Source organism: Ovis aries, chromosome 14 (genome assembly GCF_016772045.2).
Source record: "Ovis aries strain OAR_USU_Benz2616 breed Rambouillet chromosome 14, ARS-UI_Ramb_v3.0, whole genome shotgun sequence".
NCBI lineage: Eukaryota > Metazoa > Chordata > Mammalia > Artiodactyla > Bovidae > Ovis > Ovis aries.
In genome coordinates, this window is record NC_056067.1 from 58,347,809 (window position 1) to 58,359,135 (window position 11,327).

Genomic DNA, 11,327 nt, shown 5'->3' on the forward strand with positions numbered 1-11,327 from the left:
ATGGAACAACAGACTGGGTCCAAATAGGAAAAGGAGAACATCAAGGCTTTATACTGTCACCCTGCTTATTTAATTTATATGCAGAGTACATCATGAGAAACACTGGGTTGGATGAAGCACAAGCTGGAATCAAGGTACAGGGAGGGAGGAGGGAGGGGGGTCCAAGATGGGGAACACGCGTATACCTGTGGCGGATTCATGTTGATGTATGGCAAAACCAATACAATATTGTAAAGTAATTAACCTCCAATGAAAATAAATATATTTATATTTAAAAATAAACTTCAAATGGACTAAAAAAAAAAAGATTTCTGGGAGAAATATAAATAACTTCAGATATGCATATGACACCACCCTTATGGCAGAAAGGAAAGAAGAACTAAAGAGCTTCTTGTTGAAGGTGAAAGAGGAGAGTGAAAGAGTTGGCTTAAAACTCAACATTCGAAAACTAAGATCATGGCATCCAGTCCCATTAATTCATGGCAAATGATGGGAAAACAGTGGAAACAGTGGCTGAATTTATTTTGGGGGCTCCAAAATCAATGCAAATGGTGACTCCAGCTATGAAATTAAAAGACGCTTACTCCTTGGAAGGAAACTTATGACCAAACTAGACATCATATTAAAACTCAGAGACATTACTTTGCCAACAAAGGTCCGTCTAGTGAAGGCTATGGTTTTTCCAGTAGTCTTGTATGGATATGAGAGTTGGACTATAAAGAAAGCTGAGCGCCGAAGAATTGATGCTTTTGAAGGTATTGGAGAAGTCTCTTGAGAGTCTCGTGGACTGCAAGGAGATCCAAGCAGTCCATCCTTAAGAGATCAGTCCTGAGTGTTTATTTGAAGCACTGATGTAGAAGCTGAAACGTCAATGCTTTGGCCAGCTAACGTGAAGAGCGGACTCATTTGAAAAGACCCTGATGCTGGGAAAGATTGAGCCAGGAGAAGGGGATGACAGAGGATGAGATGTTTGGATGGCATCATCGCCTCCATAGACATGAGTTTGGGTAAATTCCGGGAGGTGGTGATGGAGAGGGAGGCCTGGCATGCTGCGGTCCATGTGGTCACAAAGAGTCGGACATGACTGAACTGAACTGAACTGAAGTCTTCACCCGGGATCTAAAACTGTGTACTCCAATGTAGGATCAGAGATGCAAGAAAGAGAAGAAGTAGAGCTGTTTTGAGTACAAGAAAGAAGGTCCCATACAGGGACTTCTCTGGTGGTGAGAGGGTAACAGGCAGGAAGGCCAGGGGTCTCCAAACGGAGGAAATAACCTGCAAGTGTCAGACATTTTATCTCTCTTAAGCGGCAGGAGGAAACAAACTAGCAATATATTTTGCAACCCACTCCAGTATCCTTGCCTGGAAAATCTCATGGACAGAGGGCTGCAATCCATGGGGTAGCAAAGAGTCAGGCACGACTGAGCGACAAACACTAATACAAATTTAGAAGGAGGTTTCTCTTAAAATTCTCTGTTGCCATAATGACACCTGGTTTCACCTGAAGTTAACCAATGCCTTTTTCTTATGGAAATGTTTATCTTAAGCTATGTTAATGTACTACGCATTTACCCCAAACTCTGTCTTAAAGTCGATTCCGCCTTTTGGGCTCAGAACCTACTTGATAAACCAGCATGTTATACTCAGATCTTGTTCCTCTAATCTATGTAAACGACACTATTTGTATGGTGATCTGCCCTTCTTCAAGATTCAAGTTAATCATTTTATGGCCCAAGATAAACCGTTTGGAGCCAAGATTATCCCAAAATACATCTTATGGGCGAGGGGCCTGGTGCCATTCTGAGTTTTGAGACATTCCTTTCTTTCATTAACAGACTGCTGGTGACTATATAACATCCAGCTAAAGACTAGCAGGGGGGTACTCTTTCTGCCCCCTTCTGATGCCTATGTCAGAAGCTTTCTCTATCTCCTTTATACTTTAATAAAACTTTGTTACACAAAAGCTCTGAGCAATCAAGCCTTGTCTCTGGCCCTGGATTGAATTCTTCTCCTCCGGGGGCCAAGAATCCCAGCATCGTAATTCAACAACAACCTTTCAGTGGCCTGGTGGCTAAGACTCCAAGCCTTCATTACAGGGGGTGCACAAGTTTGATCCCTGATCAGGGAACTAGATCCCACATGCTGCAAATAATAGTTTGCATGCCACAACTAAGACCCAGTACAGTCAAGTAAATAAATAAATGAACACACACAAGAAAAATTATTACATCATACTCAAATTTAATCAGGTGTTTTTTGTTTGTTTCCAGAACAAAGCCTGGTAGACTCACAATTGACTTTCTTAAGTGGGTTGGTGTTGGCTGAGGGGAAAACCTAAGATCAAACAACCTGTTTACAAAGGCAACAGATTTCAGAATTGTATAAAAATCCTAATCATTTCAAAATAACCTTCATCATGAAAAATTAAGAGCTTCTCTCAAACACATCAGTGGTCTCTTTGGAGATACTCACAGGAGACACACCATTGGCTTTGGTAATTAGCAACTCAAAAAAAGTTCTTCAGAAAGATCATTAGCTTCTCAAGCTGGCCCTGTCATTGCCACTTCAAGTGAAATGATAATTGCAGTTCTGAAGGAGGATGAGATCACAGCTCCTAAACCTTTATCTCAGGGTCAGACTGCCTCCCTCCCACTCACGTACTGGCTGCCATGACCTTCACCCCGAGCCCAGCATCCTTCTCATGAGAAGGAATGAGAAGGAGTCAAGTTCTTTGTATTTCAGTCTGAGAAGGGACAGAGTCTGTAAGGAAGGAGGTCTGGGTAAGTGTTCATGTTTGGAAAAGGGACCATTCTGTGGGGCGGGGGGTAGAGTGGGAACAGATCCAGTGGCAAAGCAAATAAGGAAGGCAGAATAATTCCTAAAGAGAGAGCTTAGTTAAAGTGAGATTGACATCTTTGTTGTTGTTCAGTCACTCAGTTGTGTCCGACTCTTTGCAACCCCATGGACTGCAGCCCGCCAGGCTTCCCTTTCCTTCACTATCTCCCAGAGTTTGCTCAGACTCATGTCCATCAACTCAGTGATGCCATCCACCCATTTCATCCACTGTCATCCCCTTCTCTTCCAGCCTTCAATCTTTCCCACCATCAGGTAACACCAAACTTGATAGCTCCTAAAGCTATTTTGTGAAACTCTTACTGTGGATGACTCAAGGAACAATCCTAGTGATAATAATGAAGAATCATTTTTAAAAGTATTTACCTTAGTTGCAGTATGTGAATTCTTAATTGCAGCTTGTAGGATCTAAATACTCCAGGGATCACACCCAGGATCCCTGCAATGGGATGGCAGAGAAGTGCCAAAAGATCGTCTTCAAGGAGCTTAAGGGTTGTATTTTTAACATCAATCTGCTGTAACATAACCATTCAGAAATTCTAGATTAATTTTAAGTTTGTATTAGAAGTGTTATCATAATGCCTTTATGCTTTCCATGAAGACTAGAATAGAAAAGCAACAATTTTCTTATCCTCTACAGAAACCGTGAATATGATTTTGAAGAATAGAAATGATTATATATATATAGCCCTAAGCATATAATGTGCTTACTGGACATAGCAATGGTGTCTTTTCTGAAACATTTGAGGTCTGATGCTGATGGTGAGATTGCTATCCCTCTTCAAGATAGAGAAGCAGCTTTTAAGGAAAAGGCAGCTTTATAATGATGAGGTTTGGAATACAGTTGTCAGGACCAAATGTATCTTCTCATATGTTGTCTAATCTTGTAATATTCTAACACCAATTCCAAGCACACATTCATTTCTTTATGGTTTCACTTTTGCAACACACGAGTCAATATTCTCCAGATTATACTTTTACACGTGTCTAGTATGTTAATATTCTTCACAAATCTTGTTATATTGTAGTCTCACTTAACCTTGATTTTAAAAATACCTAAGGATCTATCAAAATAATTATTTCATTTCTATCCTATGCTCATTTATTGTATAGTAGTATTTCATGGTTCATAGTTTATTAAACAAAGTAATGTTGTCCGAGTCTTTTTTTGATAGATACCATAGTGAATTTGTGCCTGGCATGATAGGAATGCATCTTTCTGTTGCAAAACTTATATTGAGAAAATCTTGCATTCATTAAATCCAATATGGACAAAAGATATTTTCCTATAGGATTCTGTGTGTGTGTTTGTGTGTGTGTATTTCTGTGTGTGTGTGTGTGTGTACACGTTAGTGGCTCAGTTTGTGACCCGATTGACTGTAGTTCACCAGGCTCCTCTGTTCCTAAGACTTCCTGGGCAAGAATACTGGGGTCAGTGCCATTTCCTAATCTGGGGAATCTTCTTGATATGTTATTGACTTACAGAATAAATACTAATGCAGATATGGAAATTTTTACAACCAAAATTATAATATATAAACATTTTGGAATAAACTCCAATATGTTGGCCACCTGATGTGAAGAACTGACTCATTGGAAAAAACCCTGATGTTGGGAAAGATTGAGGGCAGGAGGAGAAGGGGATGACAGAGGATGAGATGGTAGGATGGCATCACTGACTCGATGGACATGAGTTTGAGCAAGCTATGGGAGTTGGTGTTGGTCAGGGAAGCCTGGTGTGCTGACGTTCATAGGGTTGCAAAGAGTCAGACAGGACTGAGTGACTGAACTGAACTGATAGAATAAGCTATATGATATAAAAACAAAACTAAATTTCACAATGGATTATTCAAAAAACACAGCTGATGTGTTTGGTTGGTGCATCACAGTGGTTAGGACACTGTCTAGGACTCAGCCTACCAGGTTCATAACACCACTAAGCCTGTAATCAGCATGTGAATTTAGACAGATCACTTGACCTCTCTGTATCTAGGATCTCCTTATCTTTGCAATAAAATCAGTGCCAGTGCCTACTCCAAGCAGTTATGACCATCAAACACCTGGCAGAATGGCCTCCAAGGAGTTGGCAATAAGAATGGTGTGATCCTCTCAGACTGTAGTTGGAATCCTGGGCATTTTCTCTCTTTAATGAAACTCCAGTACTTTGGCCACCTCATGCGAAGAGTTGACTCATTGGAAAAGACTCTGATGCTGGGAGGGATTGGGGGCAGGAGGAGAAGGGGACGATAGAGGATGAGATGGCTGGATGGCATCACTGACTCGAAGGACGTGAGTCTGAGTGAACTCCGGGAGTTGGTGATGGACAGGGAGGCCTTGGCATGCTGTGATTCATAAGGTCGCAAAGAGTCGGACACGACTGAGCGACTGAACTGAACTGAACTGATACTACAATGAATGAGGGTTGAGGTTCACAGATTTGACCTTCAGGCCCAGGACTATAGTTGCTTCTTGGTCATTCCCTTTACAGACATCTCCATGACAATGGCATCCTTTAACTGAAGCTTGTCTTGAGGGATTTAGCCATGCAAATGTGTTTTCTATACCCCCAGAACGAACAGTGTGGGTCCATTGGCACTCCTTGCCCCTTAAGTGTCTCCAGCCATCATGATCAGCCCCAGGAAATCCAGCTGGGTGGAACTTAAAGCAAAAGCTCCCGAGGAGAGGACTTCCCTGTGGTCCCGAGGTTAAGACTGTGCTTCCAATGCTGGGGATCCATGTTCAATCCCTGGTCAGGGAACTAGAAGGCACATGCTACAACTGACAGTTTACTTGCTATAACTAAGTGTTTACATGTCATTAACTAAGACCTGGGACACTGAAATAAATAAGACAAAATAAATAAAATCTTTTTTGAAACAAAAATCTCCCAAGCATATCAGGGTCTCCACTTTGTACTACTGGAGAGTATGTAAATTCTTTCTCAAAGTTCCTGTATGAAGACCATGTCTACTGTTCATGATATTGCCTGGTCTTTAGGAGAAGATTGTGTGGTCACATGTTGTATCTCTCTGTACACATTATTTTCCCCATGGATATGATGCCAAATGGAGCAACAAATCAACATAAAGCATGAAGACTTAGGATACTGATCTGCTGAATTTTATGACAAAATCAACGATTCCCTGTATGCAGCAGTGTTACTGTTCTCTGATGTTTCATTGTTGAAGTTATGATCTCAGTGTAGCTCGCCTCCTTCACAGACACTGACAGCAGATGAGACACATTCACAGAAACAGCCTTTCGCAAGCTCCTTCCACATTTTTTGATAATACATGTGTTTTTAAAAATGAAAGACATGTTTGCAGGTAATAAGTGCGCAGCTCAGTGAACTATCAGGAATGATTGTACCTCTAGAGACCACAACTAGATCAAGAAACAGGATGTTCTCAGTTCCCATGAAACTCTTCTGTGCTCCTTCTAACTCACTGTTTCCAAGTCTATAGCTTTGTTGGTTATATTTGTAGGCCTGGATTATTGGGCACACATTTACAAGTATTATGACATTTAATATTAGATCACTTTGCCTGTCTTGGCCTTCACATGAAAGAAATCATACAGCATCTTTCATTTGGACTTTTGCCCACCATTCCATTACATCTTTGTTAATTTATCTGTATTGTTTTATATTATTGCTGTTTTTCATTATCATTGCTACATAGGACTTCACTGTATGACTATCAAAGGATTAACTGATCATTCAACTGTTAATGGGTAGGTGGGTATTAAGAGTTAGGGGCTATTCAGTACAGTTCAGTACTCAGTCGTGTCCGACATTTTGAGACCCCATGAACTGCACACACCAGGCCTCTGTGTCCATCACCAACTCCCGGAGACCCCCCAAATCCACGTCCATCGAGTCAGTGATGCCATTCAGCCATCTTATCCTCTGTCATCCCCTTCTCCTCCTGCCCTCAATCTTTCCCAGCATCAGGGTCTTTTCAACTGAGTCAGCTCTTCACATTAGGAGGCCAAGTACTGGAGTTTCAGCTTCAACATCAGTCCTTCCAATGAACACCCAGGATTGATCTCCTTTAGGATGGACTGGTTGGATCTCCTTGCAGTACAAGGGACTCTCAAGAGTCTTCTCCAACACCACAATTCAAAAGCATCAATTTTTCGGTGCTCAGCTTTCTTTATAGTCCAACTCTCACATCCATACATGACCACTGGAAAAACCATAGCCTTGACTAGACAGACCTTTGTTGGCAAAGTAATGTCTCTGCTTTTTAATATGCTGTCTAGGTTGGTCATAAGTTCCTTCCAAGGAGTATCTTTTAATTTCACGGCTGCAATCACCATCTGCAGTGATCTTGGAGCCAAGAAAATAGTCAGCCATTGTTTCCACTGTTTCCCCATCTATTTGCCATGAAGTGATGGGACTGGATGGCATGATCTTAGTTTTCTGAATGTTGAGCTTTAAGCCAACTTTTTCACTCCCCTCTTTCACTTTCATCAAGAGGCTCTTCAGTTCTTCTTCACTTTCTGCCATATGGGTGGTGTCATCTACATATCTGAGGTTATTGATATTTCTCCCAGCAATCTTGATTCCAGCTTGTGCTTTCTCTAGCCCAGTGTTTCTCATGATGTACTCTGCATATAAGTTAAATAAGTAGGATGACAGTATACAGCCTTGACGTCCTCCTTTTCCGATTTGGAACCGGTCTGTTGTTCCATGTCCAGTTCTAACTATTGCTTCCTGACCTGCATACAGGTTTCTCAGGAGGTAGGTCAGGTGGTCTGGTATTCCCATCTCTTTCAGAATTTTCCACAGTTTATTGTGATCCACACAGTCAAAGGCTTTGGCATAGTCAATAAAGCAGAAATAAATGTTTTTCTGGAACTCTCTTGCTTTTTAGATGATCCAGTGGATGTTGGCAATTTGATCTCTAGTTCCTCTGCCTTTTCTAAAACCAGCTTGAACATCAGGAAGTTCATGGTTCACATATTGCTGAAGCCTGGCTTGGAGAATTTTGAGCATTACTTTACTAGCGTGTGAGATGAATGCAATTGTGCAGTAGTTTGAGCATTCTTTGAGCATTGCCTTTCTTTGGGATTGGAATGAAAACTGACCTTTTCCAGTCCTGTGGCCACTGCTGAGTTTTCCAAATTTGCTGGCATATTGAGTGCAGCACTTTCACAGCATCCTCTTTCAGGATTTGAAATAGCTCAACTGGAATTCCATCACCTCCACTAGCTTTGTTTGTAGTGATGCTTTCTAAGGCCCACTTGACTTCATATTCCAGGATGTCTGGCTCTAGGCGAGTGATCACGCCATCGTGATTATCTGGGTCATGAAGATCTTTTTGTACACTTCTTCTGTGTATTCTTGCCACCTCTTCTTAATATCTTGTGCTTCTGTTAGGTCCACACCATTTCTGTCCTTTATTGAGCCTAGGTTTGCATGAAATGTTCCCTTGGTATCTCTGATTTTCTTGAAGAGATCACTAGTCTTTCCCATTCTGCTGTTTTCCTCTATTTCTTTGCACTGATTGGTGAAGAAGGCTTTCTTATCTCTCCTTGCTATTCTTTGGAACTCTGCATTCAAATGGGTATATCTTTCCTTTCTCCTTTGCTAATAATTATTAGGGTTCTCATATAAATTTTATTACTATAACTAATCTTTGGGTGTTACATGTACAAAATCCTGTTGAGTGTATTTATAGGAGTGGATTTCCTAGAACAGTATTACATCGGATCTGCTAAGTTGATACCACAATTTTCCAAAATGTTTGTACCAATTTGAACACCCACCATCAGTATATGAGATTCTGGTTAATCCACAGCTATGCCAAAATTTGGCATTTTTCTCATTTTTGTTTCAGATTTCTTGATGGTATTTAATGACATATAAGTAGTGGTTATATTTTAATTTTCCTGATTACCAAGAATGTGGAATATTTTTCCACGTCTTATCCACTGAATAACTTCTGTATCGAAGCTTCTGTCTGAAGACTCTGTACACTGTTTATTTTATTTTGTCGTTATCAGGAGATGCTTGCATGGTTCTACGTTGTATCTTTGTGTGTGTGTATGTGTGTGTACTGATGAGAACCAGTCTTAATTTTAATCTGTGCAAAGTTATTTAAACATATGGTATATATATTCTGTGCTCTTTATCATATATATATATATTTTAAATATTCATCTACTTATCTGTCCTGGGTTTTAGTTGCATCATGCGGGGGCTTTGTTGCATCAACCAGGATCTATGGTTGTAGTGCACAGACTCCTTAGTTGCAGGTCCCAGGCTTAGTTACCCAGTGACATATAGGGTCTTAGTTCCCCAACCCAGGATCAAACCTGCATCCCCTGCATTGCGAGACAGATTCTTAACTGCCAGACAACCAGGGAAGTACATTTAGCATATATTTTAAATTGTAGGACACTAGAATAATTCCTGTATTTTCTTCTAAAATAATACATTTTCATCTTTAGAATACCAACTGAGCCACTCGCGAAGCCCAAGAATACTGAAGAGCCTGTCCCTTCTCCAGAGGATCTGCCCGACCCAGGAATTGAACTGGGGTCTCCTGCACTGCAGGCAGATGGTTTCCCAACTGAGCCATTAGGGAAGTTCCTACAATAAAACAATACATTCTTTAAAATTTAGAAGGGAATCCATTTAGAATTGACCTGTTTTAAGATGAGGGCACTGATGAAGATTTTTTCTCCTCCAGTAAGCTTCTTATTAAAATGTTGTTTTATGCTTTCTTTCAATTTACTTTCACTTGTCATTGCTTCCTCCAGGTTACCACCACTTCATCCTTCCTGCTGACTTTTTCATAAAATATACTGATTCTCTCATCGTTTCCTGTCTTGAGAAGCCTTGGCAACTTCACAAAAGCATACAAGGAAAGTCGGCTCTTGATGTCACAAATTTATATGAGCCATTCTGCTCTGAGAAATCACTGTTGCCATCATTTAAAGGGTATTATCTTGAATGACACAATAGCCTCCAGCCAACTGGCCATAGGAATAATTTTCTTCTTACAGACTGTGCTTGGAATCTGGGGCAATTTCTCCCTTCTGTACCATTACCTCTTTCTTTACCACACTCTGTGTAGGTTGAGGGTCACAGACTTGATTGGTAAGCACCTGACTATAGCCAACATATTGGTCATTCTCTCAAAAGGAGTCCCTCAGACAATTACAGTTTTGAGGTTTAAACATTTTGCCAGTGATTTTGCCTGCAAACTTATTTTGTATGTTGAGAGAGTGGGCAGGAGTATGTCCATTGGTACCACCTGCCTCTTGAGTGTGTTTCAGACTATCACGATGAGCCCCATGAACTCCTGTTGGAAGAATCTTAAAGTCAAAGCCCCAAAGTACATTGCCTTCTCCATTTCCTTCTGCTGGATCCAGTGCATGTTTGTAAATCTCTTTTTTCCTCTGTATGCATTATATGTTTCTGAAAAATGGCACAGCACAAACATGACAAATACAAGAGATTCAGAGTACTGTGCTGCCACAGATCTTGAGAAAATCTCAGGCTTAATATATACAGCTTTGATCGTGTTCCCTGAAGTTTCATTTTCTGTGCTCATCTTCTGGGCCAGTGGCTCCATGATTCTCACCCTGTACAGACACAGTCGGCAAGTCCAGTATATTCACAAGGCTTGTGTGTCTCCCAGATCCTCTGCTGAGTCCAGAGCCACCCAAAGCATCCTACTCTTGGCGAGCACCTTCATGTGTTTCCACACCCTGTCCTGCATCTTTAACATTACTCTTGCTCTTTTTCATAATCCCAGTTGGTGGTTGGTGAATACAGCTGCCTTGATTTCTGTGTGTTTTCCCTTTATCAGCCCCTTTCTGCTCATGAGCCGTGACTCCATTGTATCCAGTCTCTGTTTTCTGTACATGAAGAACTCAGTATCGCCTAATCTTACCAGAAAAATGTAAATTGTATGTTTTTAAATTTTTATCAAGGTATAGTTGATTTAGCATGCTGTATTAGTTCCAGGTGTATATCAAAGTGAATCAGTTGTAGATATATATGTATATCTACTCTTTTTATTTTCCCATATAGGCCATTTAGAGAATTGAGCAGAGTTCCCTGTGCTATACAGTAGGTCCCTTCTTTTTTGTTGTAAACCAGGCTTGGAGGCATGTGGGACTTGTTTCCCTGACCAGGGATTGAACCCCTACTCCCTGCCTAGAAAGGACTTAGTCTTAGCCACTGGACCATCTAAGAAGTCCCCACTAGGTCCTTACTAAAGTGAAGTTGCTCAGTCATGTCCGAGTCTTTGCAACCCCATGGACTGAAGCTGACCAGGCTATTCCATGCATGGAATTTTCCAGGCAAGAGTACTGGAGTGGGTTGCCATTTCCTTTTCCAGGGGATCATCCTCACCCAGAGATTGAACCCGGTCTCCCACATTGCAGGAAGACACTTAACCATCTGAGCCACCTAGGAAGCTCTTCAGTTCAGTTCAGTTCAGTCGCTCAGTCGTGTC

General features: G+C 41.1%; 1 protein-coding gene across 1 annotated transcript; it reads left to right on the forward strand.

The window, feature by feature from the left end:
- The first annotated feature begins 9,741 nt into the window (after positions 1-9,741).
- LOC114117915 (vomeronasal type-1 receptor 4-like) lies at positions 9,742-10,806 on the forward strand. The gene has a single exon (XM_042231404.2). It carries the CDS (start codon positions 9,742-9,744, stop codon positions 10,771-10,773), a length of 1,032 nt encoding a protein of 343 aa, XP_042087338.1. The 3' UTR covers positions 10,774-10,806.
- Positions 10,807-11,327: the final 521 nt, after the last annotated feature.

Excerpts from the sequence above, each read along its gene's own strand:
- LOC114117915 (XM_042231404.2), top strand. The coding sequence starts at position 9,742 with ATGTCACAAATTTATATGAGCCATTCTGCTCTGAGAAATCACTGTTGC.